Source organism: Paramormyrops kingsleyae, chromosome 1, assembly GCF_048594095.1.
Source record: "Paramormyrops kingsleyae isolate MSU_618 chromosome 1, PKINGS_0.4, whole genome shotgun sequence".
NCBI lineage: Eukaryota > Metazoa > Chordata > Actinopteri > Osteoglossiformes > Mormyridae > Paramormyrops > Paramormyrops kingsleyae.
Window position 1 is genome coordinate 39,708,418 of NC_132797.1, and position 21,370 is coordinate 39,729,787.

At 44.6% G+C, this 21,370-nt stretch overlaps 2 protein-coding genes across 4 annotated transcripts in view; one reads left to right on the forward strand and one right to left on the reverse strand.

Annotated features, from left to right (window-relative positions):
* Positions 1 to 182: 182 nt before the first annotated feature.
* LOC111846859 (coiled-coil domain-containing protein 138) lies at positions 183 to 16,146 on the forward strand. 3 transcript variants are annotated; one of them, XM_023817539.2, is made up of 15 exons: positions 183 to 1,182; positions 1,758 to 1,815; positions 1,985 to 2,084; positions 2,528 to 2,631; positions 2,756 to 2,925; positions 3,047 to 3,160; positions 3,485 to 3,601; positions 3,823 to 3,900; positions 4,367 to 4,480; positions 4,911 to 5,063; positions 5,675 to 5,791; positions 6,158 to 6,341; positions 7,612 to 7,788; positions 10,695 to 10,833; positions 11,201 to 16,146. In XM_023817539.2, the coding sequence occupies exons 1-15, from the start codon at positions 1,090 to 1,092 to the stop codon at positions 11,370 to 11,372; spliced, it is 1,890 nt and encodes a 629-aa protein (XP_023673307.2). In that variant the 5' UTR covers positions 183 to 1,089; the 3' UTR covers positions 11,373 to 16,146. The 3 variants fall into 3 exon arrangements, with proteins under 3 accessions (XP_023673307.2, XP_072571719.1, XP_072571722.1); XM_072715618.1 differs by having other exon boundaries at positions 3,047 to 3,142; XM_072715621.1 differs by having other exon boundaries at positions 2,528 to 2,559.
* Positions 16,147 to 17,149: 1,003 nt separating this feature from the next.
* Positions 17,150 to 21,370, reverse strand: part of LOC111846830 (tumor necrosis factor receptor superfamily member EDAR) — a 29,827-nt gene continuing 25,606 nt past the window's right edge. Inside the window, exons 10-12 of the mRNA XM_023817462.2 lie at positions 20,573 to 20,744; positions 19,486 to 19,546; positions 17,150 to 18,847 (exon numbers count right to left, since the gene is read on the reverse strand). Of these exons, the coding sequence (XP_023673230.1) occupies positions 18,513 to 18,847; positions 19,486 to 19,546; positions 20,573 to 20,744 (568 nt within the window). The 3' untranslated portion in view covers positions 17,150 to 18,512. The remainder of the gene's footprint in view (positions 18,848 to 19,485; positions 19,547 to 20,572; positions 20,745 to 21,370) is intronic.

Consider the following 21,370-nt stretch of genomic DNA (forward strand, 5'->3'; position numbering starts at 1 on the left):
TCGGGTTTCGATACAGTGCTCATGTACTCAATACCTTTAATCGATACCATGTGGTGACATATCAGCCATATCGTTAAGCGAAATAAACGGGACTACATATTGTTTGCAGTGTGGGGGTTCTTAACGACAAAAACGAAAATACTCAAGATTGTGCTCTGCTGAACCATCAAGAGGAGGTACGAAACAAGTTCATGCAATATAAGTGCAGTACTTTAACCCTCATGCAATGAAAATAACACTTACCCAGTATATTTTTCGTTAAGGTAAATAATGTAATGGAATTACGCGATGTAAAACCTTTGTGAACCAAGGTTGTAGGCCAGGGGTATTCAACTAAAATTTAAAGATGTCCAGTTAGAGGAAAAAATCTTGAAGCAAAGGTCCAGAAGATAATAATGTCTAACTATTTAATAGTGTGATATATATTTAAGTAGCCTATTAGTTGCATCAACGTTGTATGTAATCAGTACCGGACTGTCAAATCAAATTAATTCAGTACAATTCAAAAAGTTTTGACATTATTGTCACGTGACATAGAACTTCGGCCAGCTGGCTTCAGCTTTACGATTTCAGGTTCTACTGCTAAACCACTACCGAAAAGACTACAAACGCTGCGCCGGTTAAAATAAAAGCGCCCCGTCAGTTTTGAAATAACTAAATGTTTTGGCTGTCGGTCCGGGTCCGTATGGGACAGCTTCTGGGTCTGGACCCGGACCGCGGTCCGCCTGTTAGTGACCGCTGTTGTAGACGGCCCGCGACATGTTTTTAAAATAATTTTTATATTATGGTTTATATTAAATATCTAATTTTTAGACCACTAATTGGTATGGATATCGGTGAGTACCAGACAGCGTGCATCGGTACTCATATTTGGTTTAAAAAAATGCATGCCTAATACTAACATTTTCATAGCTATGATGAGGGACACGACTGCGTATCTCTGGTGTGCGTATATTTTCCTTGATTTACGGTAAGTGCATTTTCCACCAGAGAAAAAGAGATTACGGTAAGGTGTATACAGGGCGTCAGTTCCGGTTTGCGGAAAGGGCACGAAATTTAAATTTCCGGCCATAAGTTGGCTACTTCTGGATGTTTTTGAAAATGAATAGTCTGTCGTCGGACGTCGACATAGACACCGCTGTAGAAAAGCTGAAGAAAAAGTACTTGGAGAGGATCGATTGGGTAAAGTAATTCACCAGTTGTGCATTTATAAAGGTTTAAAACGCGTAACACCAAAGTTGGTGGTAACTAGGTTGGTGACCAACAGATGACAGACACAACAATCTGGTCAGACAATAGACCGAGTCAAATATTCTGACCAAGTTTAAAGATTTCTAACAAAACCAATAACCTGGCGTAATTTCTAGCAGTGGGCTGTCTGCATTAACACTGTCCATTTGTGTTTGTTGGCGAATCTTTAGGTACATATACTGCTGATTATGGAAACGACTAGATGTTCAGTGTTGCCAACTTTGATCAACTGTCTAGCGTGAGATTTTAATTTCGAGAGAAGTGTGCACACATGCACAAGCAGTGACATGTATACAACAGTGTTATTACGTGGTAAATAGTAGGGCTTGCAAGCTACCCCAACGCTGTTTATGTAGCTAGACTTGATTTGCCGTAAGTGAGCGTGGGGGTCAGAGAGTGTGTCACGCTGGATGCGTGAGAGTTGCAACCCTGGATTTTGTGGAAGGGTGTGTTTTACTAACGATGTGTGGCCTGTGTGTGTGTGTATGTGATTTTAATTTTTTTAGGAAGCGGCCGAGGGTGCACCTGCAAGAAACTGTGCGACCGAGAAGTTCCCGTTTTATGGTCAGTTTTGATGTTCAAAAAAAGAAAACGAGTGGAAAATAAAATGACGTCAATGTTTCGTTTTATTGCATTCACACGATTTCTCGTATTGCATATGGTTTATTATAAAAGCGGGTATTTTGTACTGATAATTGCTGCATATGAGTAAAGACACGTTTCACTTTTACAGACCTACCTCGAAAAAGATATTCGCCCTGCGCAGAGGAATATATACCCCCAGTTTTCGGGGAAACAACTGACTGCAAGAAACCTGTCCGAGAACCTTTCAGGTTGGTCCCGAATAACCGTGATGGGTTTAGGGTGACCAGATAATCCATGTCAGGGAGGACACATTGAGCTACTACGGGTTTTACAAACAACTTTCAAAGGCTCCTATGCTCTGCTAAATAGTTCAGCTCTGCTTGTGCTTTGACTGCTTTGTTTCCTTGACTGAAAGACTCATCCAGCTGTTTCACATTAGCATTAGTGACACATGCATGATTATAGGAGACTGACCAATCAGCAAACAGCAAGAACTCAGTGCTCAAGTGAAATCCAGGTCAGTTTAATTGAAATGGTAATTTACAATTCCTGTCCTAGCTCAGAGTGTCCTCCCTGACATGGATTATCTGGTCACCCTAGATGGGTTCTCAAAATTGTATTTTCTGCTGTTTGCTGTTTGTTCTGTGCCGCTAAAAATCTTGTGGCTACTGAGTGACCTCTGTCATCACAGGAAACATGATCTGGAGCTGAACCAAGCAGAAGGTGAATACGAGGACAGTGATGAGGAATCAGACTCCGTGCTAGACAGCCATAGTTACTTCTACACTGAAACAGGCATGTGCTTTGCCCCTCAGGTTAAATCATACAAATATTTTTTTTAACAATAAAAAAGTATTAATGAGAAACGATGATATGGAGTACTCAAAGTTAAAATGCTTAATATCTTTTTTTGATACAGATGTGACTTTGCCCTCCAATCTGGCCAGGATCTCCAACTCCTGTGTGATGAAGGCAGCAGCTCCCTCTGGTGGGAGGGCATTGGAAGTGTGCTCTTCTCAGATGAAGTCCACCTCACCAAACATAAGTCAGGTGTACCAGGAGATGCTGGAGATTTATGAAAAGCTCCAGGTAGGTGGTCCCAGCTACCTCTATTCACTTACTGTTTGAGCAAGTTAGCAAAGCAATGCCACTCTGTACAGCTACAGCACAGTGATTAGAGATGTGACACTGTTACTTTGGCTGTGTGCAGGCTGAGAGGGTACACCAGCAGCGCTGGGCTGCAAGACTGCAGCAGAAAGAGTGTGTGCTGCTCCGCAGTTGCGATGCCCTGTGCGAGGTCGAGCAGGTCTGTGAACTGCAGGAGGTGATATCCAGAGACTTACTCCCTCCTGTACTTGATGATGTTTTATACCTGTTTTTTCTCTTTAAATAACCTGCTATAAATAACAGGTCTGCTATACAGCTCAGTCTTTCACTTAAAAGGTCAACGATCAAGCTGTCTGAGACCTTGTTCTCTAACTGCTGTCCTGGCCGGAATAGGCAGGGCAAGCCCCCATTCTGGTGTCGCCACCTGATCTCTGCATCTTGATCTGTGTGGCATACTTGCTAACAGTAATCACTAGTAATATGTGCTTGGCAAAAAAATAAGAATACCTACTATTGGAGTGGCATCTTCTTCTTGTTGCAGTACCAGCAGAAGATCAGAGAGTTAAAGGAGGCACTGGAAGAGAAAACAAAGGAAAGCAAGAGAATGAAATCCAGCTTGGAAGCAGTCAAGGAGATGAATGAGGCGTTGAAGAAGCAGGCAACAGTTTATTCTATTTTTCTTCTGCTCCCAGGCGCTTTGTCACATGTTTTATTTTAATATTTAGTTTTACCTTCTGTATCATTGATGGAAGAACAAACCATTGACAGTTTTCTAAATCACTTTTCAACACTAAGGGACATACCTCTGCTTTAATTTACCAGTGTTTTGCCATTACTGTCTTACCTTTGTTTCTCTAACAATGGAGTGTTTGTGTACAGCTCAGTGATGTCAGTGAACAAAGCAAAAAGATGGAGACCAAGTCAAGGAAAGTGCAAGCCCGTCTGGAGAACCTGCAGGTGAGGTAACGGACAGGTGACTTTGGGTCTGTGGTAGATTATCCTCCTGAGACCCCACCCATTCATTTATGTCCATTGTAGTGGACATATTGTTTTTGCATCTATCTTTTCACTGATGTAAGGAAACATATTTATTCCTGTTGTACACTAAAGAGGACATGCTGTGAAATTAAAAATAAAAATACATTTGAAAAAATCTAAATTGTAAGATGTCTTATTTCCTCCAAAGACAAATAACCTAAAATTGAAGTCCTTGGGTCTCAGGAGGTTATGGGACTACATCCAGATAGGTTTTGGTTATCATTACAACCTGTGTCATTTAATGTATATGTCTAATTAGAGTTTTGCTTAAAATGAGATGACATGTAATCCTGAAGACATATGTCTGCTGTCAGTTTTCTGCATGATCTCTGACAAGAATTCAGTTCTTTGTGTAAAAATGCTTATATTGCCATTTTTGTTTTAGAGAAAATATGAGTATTCTTTAGCACAGAAGGGCCGTGAAAACATCACTTCAAAGAGCCAGGGGGTGAAACCTCCCACACAGGACAGCTCTTCCATCCCTGGAAAACTACCCAAGGTATACAGACCAGAAGAGTATGCTGAAAATGGTGTTTGAGGCTAGATGGCTGCCAGGTCTCTGCTGATCCAGTAAGCTTGACAGTGGAAGGTTAACTATTTTAGTGTTTCTCAACCCAGTCCTCAGGGACCCCCCAGACGGTCCATGTTTTTACTCCCTCCCAGCTTTCTGCCAGACAGTCCACAATTTTGCTCCCTCCCAATTCCATACACTGATCTAGGTAACTGACTTTGTAACTGGAAATGCGTCTCTTTGATGACTTAGAAGCCGGGTCTAAAGTGAGTAGCTGTCCACTTTCTTTGTGTACTGCTTGATTCTCTAAGTTTAAGGAACTTCGTATCTAAGAACTCGTCTTTGTCCATCAGTTGGTGAATTTCGCTTCTGACAGTGATGGTCACAGCTATGTGAAGCTACCAATTTCCCTCCCCAGGGCCCCAGGCACCCTGGCATTTTCAAGCTATTGGTGCAGACCCTCGACTGGGTGACGGACAGCCTCCTAGCCCCTCCAGGAGCAACGCAGCTGAAGACAGCCCTGGGCCAGCAGGAGGTGACCCCAGGCTCCCTTCCGGAGAGATGCTCAAAAGTATGATGCTCATTTTCCATGTGCTTGAGCATTTGTGGCATCTTGCTAGGGCCCCCTGGAGTCAATGCCAGTGTCCCACCTGGAGGGCATCAGGTTCTAAAAGGCAATGCATGATGGCACCCAGCGGAACGTCACCGTCCATCTTGCTCGCTTCCTCATCTGCTTCCGGCCCTGTGAAAATGCCGCAATGGAAGCCGGCGAGCTTCTGTACCCAGTGAACTTCTCCTCCCTGATTTCAGTGCAGCTTTTCCCTGGGCTGAAAATGTTTTTTGTTTCTTACTCCTTGGGGGTTTTTGGTTCCTCTCCTCCTTTGCCTTCTGGCCTTTTCTTTCATATTCTTTCTGTCTGTCTGTCTCCCTCCCCCTTGTTTTATGCACCATTTTGTATAAATGATGTAATAATTGATTTCTACATGCTCTTGTCAAGTGTTTGAAGCTGAATAGCGCTATATAAAAATAAATTAAAATTGAAGGGTGATCTCCCATCATTGCCATTTGCTGTCAGCTTTTACTCTCCTCACTTTAATATATTTTCATCAGGCTGCCCGCCTAGCTCTCCTTAGTCCTGCTGCTGAAACTGACCCTCCTGTGTCCCTCATGGGGCCCCTGCAGGTGCTGCCCCTCCTTGCTGAGCAGCTGCAGACGCTGCCTGTGGATGACCTCGCCCTCCACATGTCCCTGCTCCACTTCATCTACTGGTCCCTGAGGCAGCTCGACGGACCCCCCCAGGTAGCCCCCCCGCCCCAGAAGCTGATCTGCCCTCCACGTTGCCACACATGACTACTGGCTGTATAGTGCCCTGGAGCAGGCTGACTGGTCCTCCTCTCACGTGGTCCATAAGCCATGTCCCCCTGCTGCATGTCTTTCCCCTGTCTTGGCTGCTGTATTTATGAGGACGGCCCTTTGAGGATGCCAGAGTGACACATTCTGGCATTAAACACATTTGGGTCAGTATGAGCATCTGTACATGTGCCTTCTCATGACATGGGTGACCTTTTTTGAACTTTGTGGCAGTGATCCTGTTCTTTCAGTGTAGGAGTCCTCACCCCTGTGTCCTTTGCACGATCTCTAATGGGTCCGTTTCGCTTTCTGCAGCAGAACACGCTGACGTCGACCTTTCGCCGACTCGGCGAGGAAGTCTATCGCGGTACGGCACTGCAGGGAGTTTCCCTCGACCTGGATCCCCCACAGAGGACAAAGTCACCCTTCTTCTATAAGAGTCCCAGCCTCCACGCCAGGTTCCTCTCTACTCTGATCCTCCTGAAGACGGTTACCCAAGGTACTGCTAGCTTACTGAACCATGGGTTAAAGAGTTTAGGCAAGTAGGATCCAATGCAGTTTGCAGCCTGGGGTGATGATGATGTACATTTTTAAGCTGCCAGTCATTTTAAGATCTTTACCTCTTAGTTTAGTTCACCTATTTAGTGATCATGTGTCTGCTGAAATTTACTTGTCTCTATGGTACATCCTTTTAAGGTTCCCTGATTTTGAAGCTGTCCCAGTACTGGTGTTATGGAAACCAGTGCCTTACCGCAGCTTTTGGGCTATCTGTCGCTGAGCGAATGATCAGAGTTTTTGATGTTTCATTTGATCACCGCTACTATTAGTAGCTGCTGTCCGTGTTTATGCCGGGGATCCAGAGAGACACGCAGGTCAGAGATGATGTCCTGGTGACATGGCTGTGGATCCCTGACTCTGTGTGGGGGTCAGCTTCCAGCTGCACCATGAACTCTCCTGCTTTCTACTGAAGCCATTTACTCTCTGTGTGTATGTGGTTAGCAGAGTCTACAGCAGAGGGCAGTGTTGTTCTTGACTTGTGGTTCAGCAGAAATTTACCCTTGCGGTCAGTATATTAACTTCCTTGCACTCCTTAACCTGGTAGGTGTATTGTATAAGTGCTTCCCTTACAATGGTTCAACAGCAGTGACTACAGCAATATAAGCAGTTTTGTGGACATTGAATGAGATTTCACTCGATTTTCTGGCTCTATTCTTTGATTGACTGGAAATAAAACTGCTGATAATGTGGATTCATTAATAAAAACGTTGCTATCTTAATACTCATGGTCCATTCCCCCAGACAGTTATGGTTAATACAGTCCACTCCCCCCGATGGCCACGTTTTCCACCTCAAGGTGTATGTTGTCTCTTGGGTGTGGAATTCCAACCTCATGTCATGAGGAAAAGCTGAACCAAAGACTACAGAGAACTTAGTAAAGTATTATGGTGTGTGAAGTGTGTGGAGTACAAACCGAGTGAGAAGTACTATGGAGTACAGCATGTGAAATATTAGTCATTAGAGTGTGAAGTATAATGGAGTACATATGGAGTGTAAAGTATTCTGGAGTAGAAATGGAGTGTGATGTATTATGTAGTACGCAATGTGAAGTATTAAGAAGTATGTATGGATTGTGAAGTATCATGTGTCAGTATTGGTGCAGCTCCCTGGTTGATGAGAGACTCTGGCTGCTTAATGCAGAAGTGCTCTGACTTGTTTCCTGAATGAGCAACTGGGCTGCTAACCCCCTCCCCTCCCACCCTGCGTTCCAGCTGACATCTTGGCCCAGGCCCTGGGCACCCTTCATGAAGACGTGCGCCATGATGACGGGCGTGCCCTGTTCCTGCTGTATCGGGCGCTCCCCGTGATCTCTAGCCACCTGAAAGCAGGCAGCCGCACCCTGCTCTCTCTGGCCCTGGATGTGCTGCAGCAGATGAGCTTGGAGTCTGGTGAGTGCTGTCGTTCAGTGTCAGAGCCACAGGGGGGCATGGGGGGGACCTGGATGGTTAAAAAAAGAACCATTAAGAGTTGTGCAAGGACTGGTTGTATGTCTTTTGCTTTCTGTGGATGTGTGACATCTTTTACCCCCTCTATGGCATCTTAGTAACACTGCTGCTCCCTACCATGAAAATCTTGGGCCCAGCTGTCACATTTGTTCTGGCCTGTACATCACAGCACGGCTGGGTGCACAGGGTCTGCTGTCAGAGCTCCTCCATGTCCTGGCACTGAGGCTCCCTCTCCTGGTGTGATCTGAGCATCCATTGTGAAAGCCTCTTATTGAAGTGAAGGACATTTTTCTGCCACATTAAACCTTAAAAAGCAGTATATCAGGATGTGTTCAGCTCTCATGTGCCGCTCGGCCAGTCACTTTCTGCCCACAGCTCACCTGGTGATGCCCAGGTGATAAGGGCTCGCACACCTACAGCCATCCAACAGATGTGCCGCTCCGTGTCTGTGCTGCTGTTCAGTAAGGTCACGGAGGGCCGAATCTGGTGGTTTGGCCTGGGGGCGGAGCCAGCTACCTCACGTGCCGTCACTGACACTGAGCAGACGGGGCCTGCGTGGGATGATTAATGCACGCAGCAGCCTGGCAATTAAAGCTGCCTAATCAGGAAGTCGTTAGGAGGTTTCTGGGGGAATTGGCCAGTTCACACCTGACGGTCACAGCCTTTGCTTGGAGCCCTTCATTTCGGTCCCTGTTTCCAGTCCCCTGCTGGCTCTGGGGGGCTGGGGGCTCCCTGGGGCTTATCCTGGCCATGTGTCTGCAAACTGTTCAGGACATGTAGAAGTGCTAACTCCACCCCCAGCCCCTGACGCAGGGCTTCTGGGAATGACAGTACGGGTTCGTCCCTGAGCTCCATGGCAGGACTACTACTTCAAAATATTTATAAAATCTTAATTACCTACATCAGGGTTATATGTAAATAGACTTAGTTACGGTTTTCTCTGTCTCCAGTGCATTTAGACTTCAGATGTTGTTTTAAAGTCATTTAACATGATCAAGGGGTCAGATAAGTTCTCTGTTCTCTCTTAGTATGTTTTTCTAGACTTGAACTTAATGTTCCTGTTAAAAGCACAGCACTAAGTACATGAGCCAGCACCACTAAAGACAGTAATTAGGCCACATTTTTATTGCGACGTTTTTATTGCAGTGCTGAGGAGTTCATTTGTTCAGTTTTGTTCTTTTTAATTGTATGCCATAAGAGGGTCCTGCAACATTTCACGTTTAATAAGGGAAGAAAGCTGTCATTTTTATGGTTGCGATGTGGGGAGAGGATTGTGAAACGGTGTATTTTTTGCCATTGGTCAGCTGGGGCCCTCAAATTACTCTTGTTGCTGCATCTGAGAATTGACAGACCAAAGCTGTTTTCCTTGCAGGGGGCTGAGAAACTAAGGGGCCCAGATCTCAGTGGGGCTTAGGGATGGGTACCAGAACTAGGTATTAAACACACCCTGAGGCTAAATTATTAAAGACTGTAGTATCAGAAACCACCAACATTATCAGTTCTGTTTTTGGTGCTGAGGAAATTTTAAGAAAATATATTTCCTATTTATTATTGCTACATAAAGGTTCTGTTGCACACATCATTTCACCAGCTCTGTTTCTTATTGCATTTCTGCTATTATCAATCCAGAAGAGAGAGATCTCTCAGCCTTGTGTGAGTGGTGGAGCACAGAGCATCTCTCTCTCGCTCTCTCGCTCTCTCTCTCTTCCCCCCCCCCCCCTCCCTCCTGATGTTGACAATGCTCCTTGCCAATAAGTCTTTTGCATGTAAGGGCGGATTTGGACAAACTAAGGTTATCATACAGTAAAATTACTGGCATTCCTCCATTCAGTTGTAATGAACATTATTACATTTGTTTTGTATTTCCATCACAAGATCAGTCTCTCATAGTCAAATGTGCATGATTTCTTTTCATATACATTGCAGTTTGCAGCTTAATGTTAATTTATATAAAGTACGTATGAGAAAGCAATGTTAATTCTGTTCTTAATTTGTTACTTTTTATTTACAAAAGAAAAAAACAGTACTGTTAAAGTACTGGATCAATAAGCAGTATCAGTAAGAGTAGTAGTATTGTTAAAATCTTAATGATACCCATCCCTAGTGGGGCTGTGGTAGCTTGACATGCTACGTGATTGTGTGGCTCCCCCTGCATGAGGGCCATTTAAATGGGACATTCGTGAAGCCGTGTTATGGGATGACTTCATTTGTGCATGCTGTCAGAGTTGATATTACATTGGTAATATCCAGTGTTGCTGAGTGCAAGCCCTTGGCGATATGGTTAAACTTGTTGAATTGTTATTGAGCCTTGAATTATACATGTCACTGTGTCCAGGGCATCTAAAGGTTTAAATGGTCAGATATTTTCTTGTCATCATATTGTATCTGATCCACATCTGGGGTGCTTTTCTCCCTCCAGTCTGCTCCTCAGAAGAGATTAAAGCCCCCCCCCCCCCAGCTCTGCCAAATTAGAAGCAGGCTCTGGTATCACAAAACAATTTGGAGAATAAGACTGAATTTAATTTGCTGGACAATGTTTTTCTCCAGTCATTTGGTGGGGGGGTTAAAACCATATTTGGCCCCTAGTTAATTGATGATATGTTCAGACATAAAACAAAAGTGATTGAAGACATGCAGAAAACCTTCAGGAGTGCCTTAATTGGCTGGGTGATGAATGGGAGCGCTGGTGTGGCCTCCTGACGCGTACCAGAGGTAGTACTGCACGTTCCCTCTGAGCTGTCCTGCTGTACTCATACTGGGTGCATTTGAGAGAGCACATTCTCAGCACTTCCTTTATGAGTGATATTTTGGTGCTGGCAAGTTTAGCGACTTGGACTTCCTGTCTGTAGGACACCTGAATTGCTTCCTGGAGTCCTGCAGCACGGAGGACTTCTTTCGCTCAGTGTCCCTGCTCCTGCGCAGTCCCCGTTTAGAGGTCACGGTTGTCGAGAAGGTCAGCGTCCTCCTGCAGAAGCTCTCCAAGATGAGGTGGGTCCCTCACAGGGTAGTCCCATGTCCAGATGTGAGTCTGAGGGCTGCTGTGCTCTGCTCTGATTGCCCATATGGGTGTTTTTTGCTGAGTGTCTGTACGGCACAGCACTACAGACCTATTAAGTACTCATTCAATAAACTGACAGCTTGGAACTGGTGAAAGTTTGCTGCAGAGTTGGGGATTAAAAACAAATGAATAACACTTTATTCCTTGTAAAATGCTAAGTGTGTCTCTTGTTCACATGCATCATCTTACGTTACGCTCACGGCGGTTAACTCATCCACGCCACGTCAAATCGCTGCTTGGCCTCCATCATTCAACGATTCACTTTTTGACAGAAAAGCATCTTTTGGTTACTCGCAGGAAGAACAGGAGGCTGTTTGAGCTTTTCACCATCCACCTGAAGCTGCAGGAGATGCAGAGGACAACTGACCCCACCCACTCCTTCCTGGTCATCAACCTCAGCTCCATCCTCTTCAACCTAGGCATGTTGAAGAAGGCCCACGTCTGTGACGGTCAAGGAGCCGTAGACTGACAGTGGGATGCGTACGTTTGCACTTTAACTGTACGAAGACACCTTGTGGCCTAGTGTTCCTGTATCTCTGTGTCATGATGGAGTGTAAATCTGTGCACAAAGAAGTGGCTTGAATGGTGTATTTTATTGATGCTGATTATCTGCATGTGCTTCTAGTTTGTGCTCTGGATTAACACTTTATGTACTGTCCTGAGAGAGGGGGAGAGAGAGCGTGCAGTGTTTGAACATAAAAACAAATATCCTTTTGTGAATTCATACATTGCTGACTATTGTAAAATTACCATTTTTAATATATTTTCTCTTTCTTGTGGGGTAACATCTCCCGCCTGTCCTGTATCAGAATGTGTTTGTAATTTTTGTGTCTGCTCTGTTCGTGTCAAATAACTTTGTATGTATCTCTGACCCGTTTGCATGTTAAGGAAAATAAACGCTCTGCTTTAGACCAGAACAATTATTTGTCATCCTCCCAAAATAATTTCAGAAGTGTGTGGGGGACAGTTACATCACAGTATATTCTGTTTACATGGAAAAAAGCAGCACACGCCCCATGCACTATAATCGAATGTATATTAAGAATGTACCAACTCCTATGCTTTGCAGCCTGTTCAGAACATAACGTTGGGAACCTAAAGTCACTTAAGTGGATGCAGGATTGCTCAGGTCCAGCTGTGTTCATTGCTCTCACACCAGCATGGCTTGTCCACTTGCCTCTGCTATGTTCTTTCCCTGTACGAACCCCCTGCGATCCTGCTGCATGTGGTTTGCCGATTGGCCCTTTCTCTCACGTCCTTGTGATCATTTGCATTGATTTGTCTATTGTCACCACTGGAAATCATACTTAATCCTTTTTTCCCCTGCATTTTTTAAGGCTATAACTAACTTGAAACGATCTAGGATTAGTGGTCACTTGACAGTTGCTTAACAATCCCTTAATAATTGACACTGTTACAAAGCTTTATATCTTTATTAACTGAACTGCTTAAGACCCCCATCGTCCCCCAAATCCGTTTCAAGTATAGAGGGGTTTGGTGTTCAGAGAGGCCTTTCCGCACACCAGTGCAGTACTGAGCTGTCATTCTTGCACTTGTCCTTCCTATTAGTCTTAATGAGTCTGGTCCTTTTCCTCTGGAGTATTTTTGGATGATTTGGGAGTGGAACTGCTGCTAATGATGTTTCTTTGTTCGTCTCACTTTTCTTTAAACTCTAAGCATCGTAGTGTGTGAAGATCCCAGGAGGGTTTCTGAGATGCTGGCACCACCACGTCTGCTATCGGGTACTTTAGCACCACACCAGGTGCTGTACTTTAGGTACTTCAAGAAAGTACCAAAAGTACGGTACTTCAAGATATTGGTTTTCCTCTGGCATAAAAACTGGTACCGGCGCTGAATGACATCACAATGCAAATTTTTGTACGAATTAAAAAAATGGCTGTAGTATATTATAAGGCTGGACAATATTAAAACCAACACTGCATGTCATCCACATGCAATTCTCACATCACAAGGACGACAAAATCATCTGGTTTGAGATGAGGCTTTTTCATTTTTTCATACTGTATGGCTCCTCAAATCTGTCCCTCAATTCCAAAGCCAGGCCTTGTTTTCACTTCTCCCAGGTAGTTAGTTAAATAATTACTTATTCTGATTGGCCAGTGGCTTCACACCCAACCCACAGATAAAGGAAGGCTGGGAAATCAGCAGTACTCAGCCCTTGAGGACCGTGATTTGAATAGTACTGCTGTATGGACATTATGGCGCAGGGAGTTCATTTCACTAAAACATTTTTACTTTGCCATAGGAAACAAAACTTAGCAAGCATTGCAATTTTAATGATTATTCCTTTTCAAGATCATCTAGTACACGTTTTAAAAATCACTTTAAAGTTTGCCGCCGCTGCTGTTGTAGGTTGCATTTCCGGTCATTTTCATCCTTGCAGTTTAAATCACTCATAGACAGGTTTATGAGTAATTTATTTTGAACTCCATTTTTGCTTTTTAAATATCCCAATGTTTATTACAACAAAATCACATTATGATATTTGAATTTTTTCTGCATCATATAGACGTAGTTTATTATAGCAAATATTTTTCTATTTCTTCTCTTGGCACCCAGATCAGTTACTGTTTTTTCCGACTTGATTACAATTTAAGCTTGGGTCTCCTTTGTCCACGCATATATTATTATTACTTTTTAAAAATGTTACCATTGTTGTCTGAGTTTGTAACTTTTTTCAGGATGGTGGTTGTATTGTGCTTCAGAGGCAGGCTATTTGCATAACCAATCCACACTGAACATGTTTGTAAGTCCCACCCCAAAGTTCCATAATACCAAAAAAGTACCTCAGTTGGTTTAGTACATTTGGTACTAGTACGTCTGGTACTGGTACTGGATTGGAAGTCAATGGAAAAAGGAAAGTATCGAAAGTACTATACCAAAAGTACGGTACCTAGTGGGGTGGAATAGCGCCGCAGCAGTCACTCCATGTTTTGAATCACTTAGATCACACTTCTAAGCAGTTTTAATGCTTAACCAAACAGTAAGTGAACCTCTTGACCTTGTCAGAGTCTGTATTGTTTGGTTTCAACCACACCATTCCTTGTTCAGAGGATCAGGCTGTTTGCATTAACAAACAGGTGTACCTAATAAACTGGTCCCTTAGTGCAAGTCCTCTTGTGATTTAAAGACTCTCTTACACATTTTTGGTTTGATTGATGATTTATTACTCTGTGCTGATGAGTAACACTTGGGCTATGTTTGTATGTACTTTTTCCAGTACTGTTTTCCGGTGGGACGCTATCGGAAAGGCGCCACGCTCGTGATGGCTTTGTTTTTTTTTAACCTCCAGCTCCCCCCCCAGGAAGTAAACCCCTTCCTCCTGCAGGTTTATTCGTCTAAATGTCGTTTGTTTTTATAAACCTCCTAAATACCTCCAACAGCTCCAGCTAGCTGTCAGAGTCTGATTTATTTATTTTCATTACTTTAATTACTCTGCGCTGAAAATGTTTCTTTGTTCATTTTTTATGTGTACCAAAGAGCATCTGTAATGAAGCTGTGGTTTAGCCAGTTTGCGTCTAAGTATTTCTGGAGGCCCCACCGTCTGTGGCTGCTCACTCCACTGAGACGCCTCTTCTGAAGTTTACGCTGTTCTGCTGTCGTCTCAGAATATTATGGAGCCATTTAATTTCAAATAATTCTAATTGGCTCTACATGTAAAACAAAATATGGTTGTCATGTTTTAAAATAAAGACAAGACGCTCATTTATTTGGTGAAATGCATTTAACAGGAACACCTATGTGTAATTATATTATCTGCAAGGCCATTCACTACTTTACTGATGGCAAGGGTAAGTTTTCATATAATACTTTGTTCAAAGAACACCAGTCATGCAGTATAATTGTTTTATGTATATTTTATGACTGCAGAGTGTTATTTATTTATAGTGTTTTCATACAGCATTTAAAGTGGATTAACTACATCCTATTTGTAGGTATTGTTACTTGGTTTTTCTCTGTTCAGAGGGTTTCTGTAACAGTCAGGATGATATTATGAATTACAACTAATGGTATTAATACCCAAAAGTACTTGAATAATTCATTGAGTATTTCCTTTCATCCCTGTGTTATCGCTGCTTATGTAACAGCTTGTAAATCTTTTATAGTCTCTGTAGAGTCATTAGTACAATATCTGTGAGATCACAGAACTCTAGGACAGAGATCACGAGGTTATGGGTGAGAGTGGGCTTATGGGTAGGGCATGGTATGGCTAGAATTTGGGGCAGAAGAAGATTGGTGAACCCTACTGGGCCCTGAGCATCTCAGTGGCTGACTGTTGAGTAGATACCATTATCTCGGAGTTGTCCTGGACCTTGCCTCTTTATGTTTTATGCCTATTTGTATGGGTTGACTGTTTTCAGTACCTCTGAGTCCTCCTGTTACCATTTCTGTCACCCACTATGCCTCACGGTGTCTTATCATTGGCCATGAAATGTTAACTCCCGGGATTAAATCTGAGGCCCGGTGTTTCACCGGAAACCGATCCTGGGATGGAGCTGGCTCAGGATGTCATTGGCTGATGGTCGAGGCCTCCGGACCTGTGTCCCAAAGGAGGGCGTCGCTGTGTCACACGATCCAAGGAGGGAATGAGAAGCTGACACAATGTGCTTGTGTCACCTACACACACGTTTGAAGGATGAGCTTTGTTCCATGACAGGCTTGTTTGAAATATGAGGACCTTCTGGACTGGACAGTGCTACCACGTCGTACTCATGTTTTATCACGCCGGCAGAGATCACAGACAGGAACAGTATGATGTATTTTATGAATTATATTATCTGCGGATAATCCTGGCATAACCTGAGCCCATGTTGGATGCAGGGCACTAAGTGGCAGGTGTTTGCTGTGCTTTTGTAAATGATATGTGAATGGAGGGCATGGATCGCTGAATTGAGAAATATGGTCTTCTAATGATCAGCTACCTTCTGCAGAGCCTTCTTATAAATGGGGGCAAGACATCACTCTGTAGGACTTCAAGAAATGCATTTGGTCTGTTGAGAGAAGGACATTTGGTGGATGCGTTTGCCGATGTCATGCAACTGATGTGTGGATTCTTTGAAACGGTTGGTTCCTTTTTCTCTGAACTGGAACCTCCATTAATGACAGATGTGCAGAAGCTGTGTCTGCCTGAGGGTTTGTGGCTGTGCTTGTGGGGGGAGTCATTCTTATTTATTGGGGACCAAAATCTGTGAATGCAATTAAAAAACTAAAAATGCCAAAAAGTCTTGTATTTTGTTTAGTTATTTATGGATATGGTTGTCGTAAGTGGGATTATGGTTATGCCCATAGAAATACTTTGTGTGTGTGCATGTGTCTGTGTGTACTCGTGTGTGTGTGTGGGTGGGGGGGGGGGGGGGGAGTTACGCAGTCATTCCTGGTCCTGCCTAAGCCACCTCACATCCCTACAAAGCACGTGAGAGAGAGCAGGTGATGCATAAAGGTCAAACGTGAGACTGGATGTTCCAAACCTAGCAGTGAAGTCAGAGAGAGTGATTGTCATTAGCTGTATGAAATGAAGCTCCCATTGGTGAGATCAGACACAGATCTCTTTTCTCTAACATGCCAAGTGTGAGACTGCAGCAAGTCACAGGAACATCTCTGCCTCTATGGAGCACCCCACCTTATTCAGCCCCCCCCACTGGAACAAAGAGAGGCCTGTGTGGAGCCTTGAAACTGCCCGGAGCCCCGGTTGGCTATTAATCACGTAGCCTAGCTGTTATAATTGCTTTAATTGCTTGACTTGATTTGGGTTTGGAGAAAGAGAGAGCCAGGCAGAAGACACCCCCCCCCCCCCCCCAGCCCCGGGTCACGAGCATAGGGGGAGGGGGAGGGTGGTGCTGTGTGGAAAATGCCCAGTGGCCCCGCAGGTAGTGAGCAGGCCAGACCAGGATTGTTTTAGAGAGACGGCTGGCAGCGAGGGCCGAGCACGTGTATGCTTGTTAACGCTACCTTTTCTTTTCTAATGACAGACGTTACGTTTACTGATGCGAATTAAAATAATTAAGGGGAATGGGGATTAAACTTAATTATACTTCTTTTTGTATGGAGCTGACTTAAGAATGAGTATCTCCTAGCTAAACCTCAGAACACAGAGTGCAGCCTGCGCACCTCAGGGCTGTTCTTTCGTTTGTTCCTTCCTTACTTTGTTTTTCAGTTCATTTTTTAATGTGTATTAAATTGTGAAAAGAACGATAAGGTGATGTACTGCAATAACTGACACAAGAGTACATTTATATGTTTTTATTGATTTTACTGTTTTCATTGATGCATATGTACAGTAATAAGTTATATATACATTTACATTGTTTTCATTCTCTGCTTCCCTACTTTCACACAGTATGTAGATGAGGTAAGTGTATTGGCTTGTAGATAATGTATGTTAGTCACCGGACACTCTAAGGCATTTCCATTTAGTTTCATAAAATGATACAATCTTCCGTATTATTTTTTAGACAAAGCAAAGGTTTAGATGTTCTTGAAACATGCTAAATGAGTCATCATGCATGCAGTTATACTCATTTCCATAGCTAGAGACCTGCTCCATATACAGTTCTCCCTCTGTGCCTGTCTATAAAGAAAAAATCAAGCGTGCCTTAGACTAAGACTAAGGGCAAGCGTGCCACACAACTGCATTGCAAAATCCCTCTTGGTCTTAAGAGCAAGGGGGCTTAAGGTTGGGTGGCTTATTGTGGGGAGAAAACATCCAAAGATCTTTGTAATTTTAGTAGATATATGCTTTTAGAACCTAGCATAGGACAACAATTATTATTAATTGCAAAAATGAATTATTAACAGACAGGGTGCTGCAGTGCCTTCACTCTGGACTTTATTAGCAGATGGGGAGCTGGGTATCACGGCCACTTGGCACTGCTGTTGTTAACTGCCCCATATTAGGCAATTAAAAACCGCAGGAGACATTCATGGCATCCTGCGTGGCCGACAAAGGGTTTACGGTATGCGGGGACCCTCAGACACGCTTTAACGAGGTCTGCTCGTTAATAGAGAGGAGCCTCTGAAAACTTCAGCCATTAGAGCTTTCCAGACAAACATGCACACACAGTAACATAGGGAGTTACTTCTACTCCGACGTGAAAACCTAAATGCTGGTATTAACGTTTTGACAGATGTGGCGCACATCTGCAGTGCTGGCTAGTGTTAGCACCAGTGCAAAGATCACGCCTGACTTCATGTGATGTGGGAGCTGGAATTTTTTTCAGTATCATCATGATTTTTAAGGCATGTGAAAGTGAACCTGCTACCAGCGTTGCAATAAATTGCAGTAACCTTTGAGTCAGGTTGTCTCCTCATATCATAATTAACCACAGGTCTCCACAACAGATGGGAAAAGTTCCCTGCAAAGGTTTCTATAGCGTCCAGCACCAGAGGTTTTGAGAGAAATAAGAAATAGGGTTAGACTTCCATAAACACCCGTTTTGTTTTTTTTTAAGACCTTGATAGAGAGATAGGATGATATACAGGCACTTTAGGGAAGGGGGCGCTAGACTGCAGTGGCTCATCTTCCCATTTGTGTACCAAGGCCATCAGAAATTCTTCATATTGATGCCGGAGCCATAGGGGTGGGATCTATTTAGACGCTGGCGCATCGGAAGGAGAGAGCAGGGCTGGTGGGCGAGGCGCCCCCTGTCTTTCCGAGGATGTCGGCGCACAGCGACTCTACGGCGTCAAGCCGCTCGATCTGCACCAGCCTAGTGAGCAGGTCGGGGATGCTATACCCTGCCGTGCTGATGCGGTCGAACAGCTGCATGCCGTCCGACATGCCGCCAATCTCGTCCCGCTTCAAACCAAAGCTCTCCGCCAGGTGGCGCCACGTCTTCACCACAGCCTTGTCTGCACTGTACGTGGAGCTCAGCATCCGGCTAGTCTTCTCCAGGCAATCAAAGGGCAGCTCGGTCGGGCTCAAGCCTGGGGGGCACAAGGATGGGGGGGTTGGGTGACTGGGAGGGTGCTTCACAGTGACTGACGCTCAGAAGCCTCCTAGAGATGCAAACACCCTCCAAGGGAGAGAAAGATCCATACAAACCAGCGTGTCTCTGCCGTATACCCATAATGCCCTAGTTTTGTGCCATTTTTGTAAAACATAAAATTAAGAATAATCACATGATAAAAGTACCTGCTCTGATTTGTGTATGTCAAGTTCATGTTCTCCCCATGTTTGCATGTTCTCCCCATGTTTGCATGTTCTCCCCATGTTTGCATGTTCTCCCCATGTTTACATGTTCTCCCCGTATTTGTATGTTCTCCCCATGTTTACATGTTCTCCCCGTGTTTGCATGTTCTCCCCATGTTTGCATGTTCTCCCCATGTTTGCATGTTCTCCCCGTGTTTGCATGTTCTCCCTGTGTTTGCACGTTCAATGATATGCACCCATAGTATACTCACCCATAGTGTGTAAATGTGTGTATGCATACATGACCTGGGATTGACTGCTATCCCCTCCAGTATGATTATATGTGACCTACTTGGCTGTGGGTCTCAACTGCCCAGGAGCCACTGTGCCGCTTACTGGCAGTTAGGCCAGTGGATTATCATAGGAAACTCACCCTCAGCGTCACTGCACACCTTCGCGTAAAGGTCCAGGATCTTTCTCCTCCGACTCTGAATCTACATTAACAAAACGAAGGGAACAAAGAGTTTTGGCAGGGCGACATGTGGGTCATTATTGAGATGAAGATCTTAGCCAGTGGGGAGCATTTTTTGCAATATGTCAACCAAATAACCCTCAGTTAAGGGCACAGAGATGACTATTGTCTTATATTGTGGTTTTGAAACTTCGTAATAGTGTAGCATTTGGTCTATCCTGTCAGACACTGCATGTCCTTCTGCCTAGATGTGTGAGTCATTTTAATGTTCTTACACCCTGGGCCCTGATAGAGGGCTCCTGCTGAACTACCTGTGCTGTCTGTAGCCAGGATTCCCTGGAATACCTATGCTGCCTGTAGTCAGGATTCCCTGGAAACTTCTGCTGTCTGTAGCCAGGATTCCCTGCAATACCTGTGCAGTCTGTAGTCAGGATTCCCTGCAATACCTCTGCTGTCTGTAGTCAGGATTCCCTGGAATACCTGCACTGTCTGTAGTCAGGATTCCCTGGAATACCTGTCCTGTCTGCAGTCAGTATTCTGTAGAATACTTGTGTTGTCTGTAGTCAGGACTCCCTGGAATACTTATGCTGTCTGTTGTCAGTATTCCCTGGAATACCTCTGCTGTCTGTTGTCAGGATTCCCTGGAATACCTGTGCAGTCTGTAGCCAGGATTCCCTGGAATACCCGTGCTGTCTGTAGTTAGGATTCCCTGGAATACCTGTCCTGTCTGGAGTCAGTATTCCCTAGAATACCTATGCTGCCTATAGTCAGGATTCCCTGGAATACTTATGCTGTCTGTAGTCAGGATTCCCTGGAATACTTATGCTGTCTGTAGTCAGGATTCCCTGGAATACCTGTGCTTTCTGTAGTCAGGATTCCTGGAATACCTGCACTGTCTGTAGTCAGGATTCCCTGGAAAACCTATGCTGTCTGTAGTCAGGATTCCCTGGAATACCTATGCTGTCTGTAGTGCTGTCATGTAGTGTGTAGTCAGTGTCATAATGAATGGCCCTCTCTCTGCCACCTCTGTGTTTACAGACTGCCTCACCCCGGTAATCTTGCCGCAGAGGGGGCTGGCGTTGCCGGCCTTGTCCCTGCTGAGGTGCACCAGCGACAGCAGGCACAGGTCGGCAGCCCCCTGCTTCTCCAGTGACGCCTCCTCGTCGCTGTCGATGCTGCGGCTCAGCAGCTGCTCATTCTCTGAGGAGGCGTCGTTCTCACTGCAAAGGGGGAAACAGTCAGTGCTCTGCCTGTGGCGAGTTTCCCCTTTCCCTATGGCCGTCACGGTACTGCCGGTGTCGTGCGGCCATGCCAGTGGGCTGTGGCCCGCAGATGGCAGCTGCCCTTCTCGTGCCCCCTCTCTCAGCCATGCCAGCAAAATTCCTTTGTTTGAAGCTGAGAGTGCGGGGATGCCACAGAGTGCCATTGTTTCTGCGTCATCCGACACCCGCACTGGCTTGGCACCCACCTCTGTGGATTAGCGCTGTTGCCAGCCCCCACAGCTCCGCCCTCATGGTGACGAGGTGACAAGGAAAGGGGCCTTATAGCAGCCAGGAGGCTACCCTGCGGTCAAGCACGGCCCAGCTTTATGGCATCCATGTAGCTGCACAAGTGTATGTGTGTGCGTTTGTGTGTGCAAGAGTGTGTGTCAGAAATAGACCAAATGTCCCCACAGTGTGACAAAAACCTGTTATTTTGACGTTGTGGGGATCTTTTTTTTCAGCACCCACAATGGAAAATTCAATTTTATAAAAAATATGTGATTGCAATCAAAAAACTAAAAACGCCAAAAGCCTTATGTTTAGTTACTAAGGTTAAGGCTAAGGTTGGAGCTGGGTAGGGGTTA

What these genes read in the sequence shown, in the direction of transcription:
- LOC111846859 (XM_023817539.2), top strand. Translation starts at nt 1,090, where the DNA reads ATGTTTTTGAAAATGAATAGTCTGTCGTCGGACGTCGACATAGACACC. An exon ending in AGGTCTGTGAACTGCAGGAG is followed by an intron (nt 3,161 to 3,484) that starts GTGATATCCAGA and finishes TTCTTGTTGCAG; the next exon opens with TACCAGCAGAAGATCAGAGA. An exon ending in TTCCGGAGAGATGCTCAAAA is followed by an intron (nt 5,064 to 5,674) that starts GTATGATGCTCA and finishes GGGCCCCTGCAG; the next exon opens with GTGCTGCCCCTCCTTGCTGA.